At 39.3% G+C, this 13622-nt stretch overlaps 1 protein-coding gene across 1 annotated transcript; it reads right to left on the bottom strand.

Annotated features, from left to right (window-relative positions):
- Nucleotides 1-718: 718 nt before the first annotated feature.
- Nucleotides 719-13317, bottom strand: hand2 (heart and neural crest derivatives expressed 2). Its single transcript, XM_061052964.1, has 2 exons — nucleotides 12231-13317; nucleotides 719-2463 (listed from the first exon to the last, which is right to left on the bottom strand). Exons 1-2 carry the CDS (start codon nucleotides 12837-12839, stop codon nucleotides 2323-2325), a joined length of 750 nt encoding a protein of 249 aa, XP_060908947.1. The 5' UTR covers nucleotides 12840-13317; the 3' UTR covers nucleotides 719-2322.
- Between the last annotated feature and the right edge of the window lie 305 nt (nucleotides 13318-13622).

Genomic DNA, 13622 nt, shown 5'->3' with positions numbered 1-13622 from the left:
TAAAAAACATCTACGGGTGGATTATATTTTATCTTTTGTTCTGTGGATAATTCACATTCCTTCAAAGATGGATAATGGGAGTTTGTTTTCTTTCACTTTGACATTTTTGTTTGTTACAGCGTTAACGAGACGCAGGAAACAAAGAAATGATCAAAAACATTGGTGGGTAATTTCTTAATGTAGTTTTGTTTTCAGTTATACTTCTTGAAGGGTTTATTTTCTGGAGGTAAATTTTAGGTGGAAATCAAACATCAAAAACCCAAAAAGACTAGATTCATTCAACAACAAAAAGTGTCTTTATCTGATGGGGTGTAACTGATGAGACATATATCTCTAATTCAGCAAATATCCACCAAAGAAAGGCAGAGAAAAACTAGACATTGACAAGCCGAATTACTGTCTGGCGTTTTTAATCCAACTATGAATTCCACTGTCAGAGTAAGCAGGCAGCAGCAGCAGACACAGGAGATGCAGTAATGGCAGCCACCGCTAGATGGCAGCACCCACATACCAGCCTTAGGCCCCGTGTGCAGAAAAGCGCTGGCTGTGCACTCTGGAGCGCTAGCATGAAGTGTTTGTGCACGACTGCTGCATGACCGACACTGCTCCGTTCCTTTTTCCTGTTTGTTTTTTTATTCGAGATCGTTTAATTCTCAATCAGACACAGAGAGCTGAAAGATTTTCAACTTCAGCTCTTGGAGTGGCCGCACAGAAAAAAGGCGCTTGACGCTGCGTTTTTTTCTTCAGGTGGCCGCTTTCTGCTGCGAATGCTCTCTGCTCATTTAAAACAATTGAAAAAAGATGCGGGTGTTCATAAAAACCAAAAACACTAGGTGGACACGAGGCCTTAGGAATTCATCAATAGGCAACAAATGATCTCCCTTAGTTGATAGTTTCTGACGCTTAGCCCCGCCTCTTTGATGTCTCACTTTGTGGCTCTTTTGCATCTCTTGCAGATTTATGATTTGTTTTCTTCCACTCTGACTCTGATTATGATGTTTAAGGTACTGAAAACTTCTTGATTCAGGTTTGAATGATAACATCCTTTGCTTTAATGTTAACAAGACGCGGGAATCAAATCACTTTAAACAAACTTAACCGGTAAATTATTTCTTAATTTTAGTTTTATTTTCAGTCCAAATCTTCTATTAAACTTCTTCATTGTGTGTATTTTTTTTAGGTAAATTTAAAGTGGAAATCAAACACCCATTAAGACAACTTAAGTAAACAACTGAACACTTATTTATCTGATGAGGTTTTAAAGATTATTTTTTTTAAACAAAACTATACAGAATTGTTTTTCGAATTCTACAAATATCCACCAAAGAAGCGGCTGTTTCATACATGCTCTCATCCCAGGTTGTTAATTTCTGACACTCTGTATCGCCCCTTTAACATCACATTTTGATGCACAAGGTGGCTCTTGTGCATCCCTCAAATATGCACATGGTAGTGTTTGTTCTCTTTGTGATTTTTACAGGTTAAGGCGCGAACAAAGTACAGGGAAGCTGAGCAATAAAACATAATTTGGGTTTGAAACAACCTCAAGATGTGAGAATTCAAACTGCTTACAAAATCAGTAATCAGTCTTCAATCCAATTTCTTGAAAATATTTAATTTCTGGGGTTAAATTGAAGGTGGTAATAAACCATCAAACCTTCAAAAAGCTAACTTAAGTCAACAGAAATGTTCTTTATCTGATGATGGTTTAAAGGCAACACTTGTTCTTTCTAGGTCGTAAATTCCTGACGTTTATTTTGACGGCTCCATTTGCATCTTCAGCTACACATGGCGTTTTTTTTTCTTCCACTTAAACACTGATTTTAAGGATTAAGGCACTTAAACATCCCGTATATTGATGTAATTTCTTAGAATAATAACATGATTTTGGAATTGAACATCTTTAAGATCACATCTACCGGTAAACTATGTTTTAATGTGGTTTTATTTTCAGTTAGAAGTTTTTGTTTGACTACTTGAAAAGGTTTATTTTCCGAACGTGATTTGTAAGGTGGAAATCAGGGATCAAACCCTCAAACAGCGATCCGAGAAAGACGCGTTTTTGCTCCATATGACGTCACGTTCAATCAGAAACTCCAAAAGGCGAAGCGTCAGTGAACTGTCCGCGTGCCTCCACACTGAAACACGGCGCGTGCAGGTCCACACAGAGGGAGAGGGTGGAGGTGATGAAGATGACGCCGTTAGTCCTTTGAGGCGATCTTTATTGTCCCATCATCTGCGGAGGAGGAGAAGCGCCATCAGCTCTCACATAGAGGGGGGAGAGCAGGGTGAAGAAGAGGAGGAAGAGGAGGATGAGGGAGGCTACTGTTTGAGTTCCAGCGCCCAGACATGTTGAGGCCAACCCGTCCGTCCTTTACTCTTCTTATCTACCACTGCTGCTGATGACGAGGAGGAGGAGGAGGAGGAAGTCGAGGAGGAGGAGGTCGTCTTTGGTATCTCCACCTGCAGACAGGAGACAGTTTATTGTTATTGACATAATATGCAAAGTGATGCACGTGCACACAGACTTATAATTAAAGTTAAACTTGTTCACAGTCTTTACCACATTTAACTTCCTCCTTTTTAAGGACATACACCATCCGAGATTAAAATAACACAACATGAACAGGACAATAAAAATAAACATCTCGTCATGTGAAATAGGATATTTGTAAGCTACAAGGCTGCTTTATTTAAATCTCATTGACCAGTTACGCATAGCAACAGTCTGGTGTCCTCGATACATCACTGTTGTTAAGTTCATAAACAAAATTAGAATAATGAATTACACTTTTTCTTCGTTAGTTTAGCCTCTTTGTATTTGTAGGCTATAGGCCTAATCATTATTTTTTACTTTTGAGTAGTATTGTTACTGTTGAATTGTCGATTATCACTCTTAATTACGGATAATATAGGCCTACCTATTTGTTAATATACGCATTGTGACATTTTGTATAGCCTCCTTGAATTGAAGAACAAATCGTTACTAAGAAAAGCAGACGGTTGCTGGGGAAGCGGCTCTTATCACAGGCTCTGTGGTATGTTGCGTTATATCAATCCGCGGAAAGAAGTCCGGTTAATTTGATGTCGGTCTATTCGCTGTGCGATAAAGAAAAGAGACAAAAACAGACCTAAAAGCTGTACGATATAACAGGGAAATCTACAAAACGGAATATGGCACATGAAGTAAACACATTTTTTACGTTAGAGAGGATCAGCAGACTGTAGTCATACGATGACAATAAAGTCACTTATTCTAATACTTTACATATTTTAATGAAACGTGATTCTGTCCGTGCTTGATGTTTTCTTGATCCTGAACAGTTTGAACACTTCAGAGAGATTTCTAAAACACTGTTTTAAAGTCCGTATGTCTGTTTCATGCGTCACACTGACAGCCTTGCTCTCATCCGAGCTTTTTTTTAGACAGAAAAATCTTTAATTAAAATCAGAAACATTTATGTATTTATTGAAATGTAGGTGTACACACTTGTATTTTTTCTATAAGCTGTAATCATATTTTGTAAATAAAACTTGTCATTTTGTATAAGATATATATATACATATATGTATATATATCTATATATATATATAGATATATATATATGTATATAGCTAGTCCTAAACTATAGGCCTACATTTACATTTCAAATCAATTATTTATTTTGTGTTAGACCAAAAAAAAATCTGTAATAAATATGAGATTAATTTATTGGTTTGTATAAAAATAAGCTAAGGAAACTGTCCGGATGGCTAACCATTAATGGGTATATATAGTAAAGGTCTACTTTATAATTGTCCATTTAGTCTACATAATTGTGACTCGTGATGTCTTGCTATTTTGGCTAGAAATTTACCATCACAATTTTTTTTAAATCTGTGCTTATATGATGAATGAAGTCTCAAACCTTTAAAAGCCGAATGAAACAAAATTTGATACACAATTTTTGGAGACCTTTGCATTTTCAATCAGATCTTTTTTTTAACCTAAAAAACAAAACTAATGAATTAAACCGCATACATGCAGTGCACAGATAATCCACCAGGGGGCGGAGGGCACGCTCCAATAGGATTTTTCATGAAAAACTCAAGTTATTTAAAAAAAGATAAGGAAAGAAAGAGAAACATTCAAATTGTTGCTTCAACAGAGATATTTACTGGACCGAGGCAACATGAAATCAACTCATAATATGTGGATTATTTATAATAAATTATGATGAATATCAAATTAGATACATCCGGTAATAAAGCTAATTTCGTCAATTATCATTTTTTGCACTTTATTATGCATTCTATGAAGAAATATTTTCTCACATATTTAAGTAAACAAAAAAAACGTAATCGCAATCTGATTTAATAGGCTACTTATTATTATTTGTGAGTTATTACATTTTTGAGACACCTGGTCATTATTTTATTTTCCTGATTAATTTTCACTTAAAACTGTTGAATTTAGAAATGATTTACACCACTATGTTGTATTTTTGGTGTTTTTTAGATTGTAAAAGAAAATAAATGCGAGGGGGCATAAAAGTTTGAACTTCCACTAGTAAAAAAAAAAGCACTATGATTTTCTTTTTAAATCAGCATTTTTGAGAAAAATAACTCTCAATGTATCAAGTATGATAATAAACAAAACCCTCGTATAAACAATGTGTAATTCATTTTTTTTAGAATCATTTCCGTGATGAATGACTCAAGATTCAAAGATTTAAAAAATATTTCCGGTTAAATTACGTCATTATTTTTTAACGAAGAAATCTAAGAACGTGCCCTAAGAGAGAAACTACTTTTTGACGGTTTCAAGAATTACAATGTTAATCCTGAACTAGCAGTGAATGTGCGGACTACATAATAATCATTTCCAGAGAGAGGTGCAGCGTGTGGACTATTTAGTACCCTCCCAGGAGTGTAGAATAAAAACAAACTTTTATTTCATTAGAAAGTAGGCCTATAAAAAAGTACAAATGATGACATCATCCGGTCAGATTTTATTTAGGCCTAATGTGAATATTGTGATCTTCATGTCTGATCCAGAACTTTTAACGTGTCCTCCCTCAGACACGTCTCAGCGTGTTTCTCTGAATTTTTACTTTATGATAACAAATAAAATATTTTATCACAGCAGATCAATAAAACAGAGCCTCAGTGGAGATCAGGTCCAACCCGTCCCTCACACAGTCCGCTCTCCTCTCATCGCGATCATGAGCCCGTTTCACTTTGTGATCTTTAACAAATCAAACACCAAATCATCTCTTCAAAAATCAACTTTGATCCATCAGGAATATTTTTCCGGATCGATGGTGTATAAATGATGTGCTGTTACGTGCTGTCACCACGGAGAGATTACTGACCCAAATAATAATACTGGACCCGGATCAGAGGATCTGAAGGTTACTCATAAATAAAGTCATAGTGAAGGTGTTCCATCCCGCCCTCCTCTTTCTCTCTGAGTTTACAAAGATGAACATAAAGTGTTACTATGGAGACAGAAGTGACCGAGCAATAAACAAGCAGCTGATTGGTCCATCAAAAGTTTCTGGTTCGTTATTGTAGAAGAGGTCCAATCAAAGAAAGGGTTGTCGTTTATAAGGAGAGCAGACACGAGGAGACACACAATAAAAATACACCAGAGCTACACTTATAGATGTGTGTGTGTGTGTGTGTGTGTGTGTGTGTGTGTGTGTGTGTGTGTGTGTGTGTGTGTGTATTGCAATCACTGAAATTGACACACAATGTGTTTCTGTTGAGGTCTTTGTAATAACAATGTCATTTATTTTACTTCTTTCATATCTTTAAATATTATAAAGCTGACTCATAACTCACACAGACCAATACACCTGTACTGCTTTGTACCTGTGCAAATAAACATCTATTCTATTCTACCGTTAGAAGGCCTACAGGGAAGTTTATGTATATCATATATTTACTTTTATGTGTTTTAGTAAGTACTGTAGCTATCCTGCTAATCAGTGTAATGTTGATGGTGCTAATTCAAGGATGTTAGAAAGAGCGCAGTTAATTATTATTAACAAATAAGTTTGCTTCTGAAACATTTCTCTAACATTATAAATCATCATTTTCTGAACACATATTTTATAATGTATGATTATTATCCTCCTGATGTGACATTGTCCTGTGCACACGGCTTCAGAGTAAAAACTGGAACAACATCTGTTGTAAACTAACACGTCCGTTACGTGCAGACACAATTTATTATCATGTTTATTTCTGCTTTCTTTGCGCTCCTCAGTGTATCACTGCTGTCTAATGCAGGCTCATAGTTTATTGTTTAGTATTTCATTTTGTTCAGAGAGTAGAGAGCAGAGTTTACTGGAGTTTAATCCCTCTCTGAGTAAACATACCTGCTCAATAAGCTGGTTCTGTTTTATAAAGTCTTCACTTTTAACAAAAATAAATCACAGCCTTTTCTTTCAGAGCATGGCAAGTATTCAGAAATACCAATATTGCAGGAGATGAACTATGACGTCTTCTGAAGCTTTTTTAAATACGTTCACCAGCTGATCGTCTGCAGATCTTTACATTGTGATGTTTACGATTTTATAATTCTGCACATTTAATCGAAAGATTTTGAAGGTTCAAGTTGAGTGAGAGATCCAAACAGAGTTCTGATCAATGACTACCTGCAGTGTGTGTGTGTGTGTGCAATGTGTGTGTGCAGTGTGTGTGCAGTGTGTGTGTGCAGTGTGTGTGCAGTGTGTGTGTGCAGTGTGTGTGTGCAGTGTGTGTTTGCAGTGAGTGTGTGCAGTGTGTGTGTGCAGTGTGTGTTCAGTGTGTGTTTGCAGTGAGTGTGTGCAGTGTGTGTTCAGTGTGTGTTTGCAGTGAGTGTGTGCAGTGTGTGTTCAGTGTGTGTTTGCAGTGAGTGTGTGCAGTGTGTGTGTACGGTAAAGTCAGTCCTTTGATTTAGTGCATCATCACAAACGTGACACAGAGCGGGCGTCACTCAGTTTTTCACTACTTTGTGAAACATCAGAAGCATCTCAACATTTGTGGAACATAATTGTGAAAACGTTTGAGTCCGTTTTCACACAAAACGTTCCCGACCCGCCCTGTTGAAGCCTTGAAATGTTTTAACAGAAATAAAGCCGAAATGTAAAAAAATAAAATACATTTTACAAGATCTGTTCTTTAAAAAAAACTGCAGCTATCAAACCCCGAACTGAGCCGAAAGTAAGTCCTGCTCTATTGAAGCAGAATGTTACCTTCTAACACGAGGTTGAAAACATTCATTCTTGTATCGTTATTCTTAAAAATTGTAAATAGGTCATTCTGACCTGAACACCGCGTTAACCACGGTTAAAGGCCAGAACGATACAATATTATCACGATACTGCAGCCACGCTGTGATAGTTTTTAAAGTTTACTTATATGACAGTAGAATGGGATTGTAAAGCTGACACACACTAAACAACAACCTGCCTCAAATGTTGCTCCCGACGAGCTGAACTCCTCTCAATCTGCACTGAACAAATGTTTTTTTTTCAAATGTTCCCTTCATGCACTAAATGTCTTACTCATGTGCAAACACAGTGTCAAGATAGAACAAAGATAAATGCAGTGGAGAACATAATGTATATATTATTATATTATTGAACGAAGTAGTGCCTGAAGAAGTGGGTATACTCTGGCTTTTTACCCCAAGTGTTCCGTCCTGCAGAGGACAAACAGCCTCTGTGACATGTACGATGGCTCTTGCACATTTAGTAAGTGTTAACCAGCCAATTAGACAGAGACAGGAGGGTCATCCCTTTACCGTATAGTAAAAGCATACTACTAAATATTGTACTGTGAATGACAGGGGATTTAGAAGTGGATATACTCTATGGAGACTGAAAACTATCCATATACCTGAGTATACCTGAGTATACCTGAGTATACCCTGCACCACTGATTGAACGTTATCAAGATGTTGCACATCGCTCATCAATCCTGTAACTCACAGACACTTTCCCCTGTATTTCAGCTCACTTATCACGTCGACACAAACTTTATTTTTTTACGGTTTTATAAACGCATATAGTTTATTATATTGAGTTTACATTTTTGCTGCATAAATTAAACATTTATTCTTGCATATTCCACAGAGGTTTACATCTCATGTAATCCATAATGTGCAGCTTCTTTTCCATCCTCTGTCACATGTTTCATGAATCAAATCAAACGCTACACTATGAGTGCAATCTCTGATCTGTCCATGAGTAAAAGGGTACACAGTGCACACACTTAAGGTTATTTACATTTTTATTATTATAATATTTTGTAGATTATATTTGCATTTGTATGTGACCCCTTTCCTTTCCTTTTACATGTAAGTACATTTAATAAAGTTATCTTAAAATCAGTGACATTAACACATGAACCTGACCCTGCACCGTATGAAACTCATGTTCTGATTTATTTAGGATCTTTTTTAGAAGTGTTTATGTATTGTACTTTATAGTTTTTTTTATTGTGCATATGGAAATCGATCTATTTTACTGATTTTTTTTTCATTACTTGACATGGTTTTATGGCTCCTGTCTTGTGTCATGTTTATTATACAGAGATGTGTGTTTTCTCTGCACTTTTGCACTGAAGACAAATTTCCCCTCAGGGTCAATAAAAAACAATTCATCTAGTCTAACAGAATCTGAAGTTTACCTCGTTAAATATACCCTTAATGATTCATCTACTAAAAGATCAAGGATCTTCCAACTTTCCAAACAAACAGTTTGAAGGACTTAATGAATAAATTATCTGTAGCCTACTTAAAAGCAGCTGCAGCACCACAGTGTGTGTGTGTGTGTGTGTGTGTGTGTGTGTGTGTGTGTGTGTGTATGCGTGGTGTGTGTGCATCAGGACGAGTGTGACATGAGTTATTAACAGCACCACATCTTCCGATTAGAGATCTAAGTTTGAAATGTGAGCAGAATCTGCTCTCTGTATTCAATTAGACTCCACACTTCCTACAGAGAGGAGACGATTATTATGCTCTCTTCAGTCCTCTGTGTGTGTGTGTGTGTGTGTGTGTGTGTGTGTGTGTGTGTGTGTGTGTGTGTGTGTGTGTGTGTGTGTGTCACGTTGTTGGATTCTCTCTGAGTTGCTTGTTCACACATGCACCTCACAGCAAAAGACTCTCCCTGTCGGACAGGAGGAGGGGGGCTGGGAGGTCACAGGAGGCGGGACATGACGTAAGAGTCTGACATTGTTATGAGAATTTTTGCCTTTCACTCAACAACAATATTTTTCAACGATATCAACAAATGAGCGGAGAAGAACAAACTGGTCAACAGAAAACAGAATCCTGCCGCTTCGTAAAGTGCACACACCGATTACGATACGGCCTACAAACGTCACCACCTCCACCTGCTCTCTCGGTGAGAGTTTTCCTTGTACAGCTCACCTCCACTTCATGCAGAAAATGCACCACGAGGCTGGAGGGAAACATTTTGGGGCAGCTCACCCTGAAAATTTCAGGAACGTTTTTGGGAGTATTGTGCATGTGTAAACAGCATTGTTTCTGCACACGCTCGGTTTGGGCACACACACAGCTTGCTTCCATGCACACACACTTTGTTTCTACACACACACACTTTGTTTCTACACAAACACACTTTGTTTCTACACACACTTTGTTTCTACACACACTTTGTTTCTACACAAACACACTTTGTTTCTGCACACACACACACTTTCTGTGCAGGACTAAATCTCCATGTGAGCTGAGGAGGCAGAGGAGGTGATGAAGGACCGGTCAGTCAGGAGATAAATGTGTCAAAACAACAGGCAGACGTATATGATGTATTTGTCCTTTTAGTCTATCACACACATTTCTTTACATTAAACCCGTACTTCATATTTTATTTTACACTGACGTATATTTAAGGCTCTGTTTTCTAAATCTTGTTTTGTACTGTAGTTTGAGCACTGGGAATTCCCTCACAATTAATACTTTTTAAATTCTGAGGCTGTTTCTGATTTTTAGCAACATTTAAAACTGTAAAAAAAGGATAATTAACTCAAATCAAAGTGTTGCATCATAGCAGCAGTTTGATGATCTCCTGGACTAAAAGAGAACACTTTTTTTGTCTTTGATTGTTTAAATGTAAAAACGTTTTAATATGAGTTTAATTCTAATCAATAAGTCCTGATCAGGTTTGTTATATGCTGCTGTGGTTTCTGCAGGATGTGTGTGGCGTGCACGTGTGGGAATGTGCGGAATAAAGCGTGCAGAGAGAGAGAGAGAGAGAGAGAGAGAGAGAGAGAGAGAGAGAGAGTGTTGCTATAGCAATAACAGAGCTGCAGCGCGTGGCCCCTGCTGGCTCCAAGCTGTCTGAGGATGGAAACCAATTTAGCGTCTCCCCTCTCACGGACTCTTTCCCGTTATTATGTTCAATCTTTGTGTTTATGAGGAGGAGGAGGGGAGGGGAGGTAAGGCTATGTGCTGCTGCTTAGCCTTAGCTTAGCATCCCAGCTTGGTTAAAATGGACTAAACCTTGTGAGTCTGAATGAGACGCTGAAGGTCCGGGACAAAGCGTGGATATGTGACTTGCCTTGAAGCATTTCGTGTCGCTCTATGAGACCCGGATGTTTTGAAAGTCTCCACAGATTTAAATATAAAATATTAACAACCCTGAACAATATGAAATATAAACTTTTCATCAGCTGTTGTTTTTAACAGCCCCCCTTTAATCTATGTAGCCTACTATGTGTTGTGTTTTTTTAATATCTATCTATCTGTCTGTCTTCATGTAGGCCTAAAGGTCATTAATCTAGCGACTTTGGTTCTAAAGGTAAAATAACCCGGAGGCCTAGAGAAAAGGCGGACTATCTATATCTGTCTCCTTCCTCTCTTCATTAATTAAAGGTTACAAATCATCAGCGACATTTTTCTAATTGTTCTTTAAATAGAGCATCCTCAATCCCGCTTTGATCAGATTTATTCACCGTGTCTGAGACGCTTAAAAACAACTTGAGGTTATGTCTTGCACATTTCATAACGCCGCATGAGGCCGCGTAGAAACACGATTAAAGTCACATTAAATCACACTCGGACTCTGAATTTATTACCCTTTACTCTTGTGACAACCGTGTACACGACTAGGATTACAGTGCTTTTTTACTACGATGTTTACATGTTGTGTTTTACGTTTCTGCCTTTTTATCTTTTTTTTTTTTTTTTTTTACCTTTTCTGTGTTTTTCTGTATTCTGAGAGCTGCCTGTCTGTAATCTTTAATAGCAATGACAAAAAAATATATATTATTTTCTTTTCTGCAGCAGCGACGACCTCCTTAAATAAAGATAGCCTAACGATCTCATGGTCAATAACCTTTCAAAAACAGCCGAACAAGATGGTACACAGAGTCTATTGTTATTTTCAAATTACACATATATTTCACAAAAGATAGTTTAAGATAACTTTTACTAGCCTATATGATGTCTTGTTTATTTTTCTTAATTTTTGATTTTACCACGAAGTCCGTGTTCGTTTAGGATACTGTTTAAAAAATCGGAGTGGGATCCTATTTAATAGTACAAGTAAAGTAATAATTTAACATATTTTACATTTAATTGTCTTTTGACTTTATTTAATGTAGAAGTTTATATGTAAACTATATTAAAAATAAACATAATTCTTCCTGTGGGAGTTTGAACGTTTTTCTTTTCAAGTTTTATTAAACCAACATGTTTGGTTCACTTTGTACGCAAATCATTTTTATTGTTTTAAAAGCGTGAAGAGGAAGTGACAACTGTGACGTTCAGTTCTACATTTTCAGGGGAATAAACATAAAACCAGGAGTATTAATAATGATTGTTTACACTCAGAGATGAATGTCGGTCAGGACTCAGATCAGAACAAGATAAACACTCTAAAAATCGTGACTGGAGAAAAACAAATTGGTTAGGAGTTAGGCTATTTTAGTAGGCTACATAAATGCACGATCCTAATTTAATCATTAAATTTGAAATTATTATCATTAGCCTATTTTATTTTTACTCTATGTTTGACAGAGTGTGCAGCTGCAGACCTCCATCCTGAGAAACAGCAAACACACAGCAAAGCTGCAGCGCCAGTGTTTTTTTCCAAGTTGAATTTAAGTATTTCAGTTTGTTTGTGGAGATCAAGTGTGTGAGTGTGTGTGTGTGTGTGTGTGTGTGTGTCTGTCTCCTCTTTAGTTTAAATCTTCATTTAAGGTTAGCCTATTTGTTTGGGCTCACGCGCTCTTACCGCCTCCCTCTTCCGCCGCTCCTCGCGGGCCTCCGTCTTCTTCAGCTCGGCCTTAAAGGCCTGCGTGTCCCCGTGCGGTGCGTCCTTGTCCAGGATGTCCATCAGGTATGAGATGTAGCTGGTCGCGAGCCGCAGAGTCTTGATCTTGGACAGCTTCGTGTCCGCGGGCACGTTTGGGATGCACTCCCGCAGCTCCGCGAAGGCCGAGTTGATGCTCTGAGTCCGCCGACGCTCCTTCCTGTTTGCGGTGGGTCTCCGCTTCACGGGGCGCGGGTGTGTGTGGTGGTGGTGCATACCGACGGCGGCTCCGTTCACGGTGATGGCTCCGGGCCCCGGGACCAGGCCGCCGGGGCCGTAGTGGTGGTGATGGTGCGGGTCCAGGCCGCCGGTGGCCCCTCCGCCGCTGTTGCCATGGTACTCTGGACTGTAGCCGGGCGCTAGGCCATACTCTGTGGGAGACATATCCGTGTGGCTGATGAGCCAGCTCGTGAAGTACGGAGGAGCCCCGGTGTCCTCGTGACAGCGCCCTGCCGCCGCGTGCAGGGAGTAGTGGTGGCTGTCGTGGTGGTGCATGACCGGGTGGTGCGGGAAGCCCGAGACCAGACTCATCCTGACACACACACACTCTCACACGCATGCACGCACGCACGCGGGTCCTTGTCGTCGCAGTATTAACTTGTTATCGGTGGTCCCGAGCTGAAGTCTGCATCCTGAAACTTCTCCTCCTGCAGCGGCTCACTCCCCCTCAGCCCGCAGGCTCCGGCCGCTCGGTCCCCGGTGAAGCAGCAGCAGCAGCAGCAGCCCGCAGAGTCCCGTTCTTCTCTCTGCTCTGCTCCTCCCGCTCTAACACAGCGTCCCTCTCCCTCTCGATGGAAACATCCTCCTTTTCAGAGAGTCACAGCCCGCAGTCCTTCATGCCTCTGCTGCATCCTTACAGCCGCTTGGCAAGGCAGGAGCGGTGTGTGTGTGTGTGTGCGTGTGTGTGTGTCTGTTTGTGTGTCTGTGTGTAGTCACTACTGCAGACTGACACTGAAGAGAGAGCGGAGAGAGAGCCAGGCTGTGTGTCTGACAGAGAGAGCGAGAGAGAGAGGGAGAGAGAGAGAGAGAGAGTTTGATTTACCTCATCGTGTACTACCGGGGCGGAGTCCGACCTCACAGCCCCTCTCAACCAATGGTAACAGCCCTCCCCTCTGTTTACCTCTCTTTAATGTCAATGGGCCTGCTAAGTAGTCCTGCAGGCGCACGCGCACGAACACTTTACACCACGCTCTGAGGTCACACGCACCCATGTGCAGAGCAGACGTCAGCCTCTAATGTGCAGAATAGAGGAGAGGAGACTATTTGATTTATTTATTTCATGTTTAGAGCAGCTTGTTTTCTGCATAGATTTTT

The sequence above is a fragment of the Labrus mixtus genome, chromosome 2, assembly GCF_963584025.1.
Source record: "Labrus mixtus chromosome 2, fLabMix1.1, whole genome shotgun sequence".
In the NCBI taxonomy this organism is placed as follows: Eukaryota; Metazoa; Chordata; class Actinopteri; order Labriformes; family Labridae; genus Labrus; species Labrus mixtus.
Note: the sequence above shows the minus strand (reverse complement) of the source record. Positions and strands in the feature narration are given on the sequence as shown.

Bases quoted from the DNA above. Each gene is read 5' to 3' on its own strand.
- hand2 (XM_061052964.1), bottom strand. From the start codon at position 12,839: ATGAGTCTGGTCTCGGGCTTCCCGCACCACCCGGTCATGCACCACCAC. The intron at 2,464-12,230 runs GTAAGAGCGCGT...TCCTGTCTGCAG, and splicing joins AGCGGCGGAAGAGGGAGGCG to GTGGAGATACCAAAGACGAC.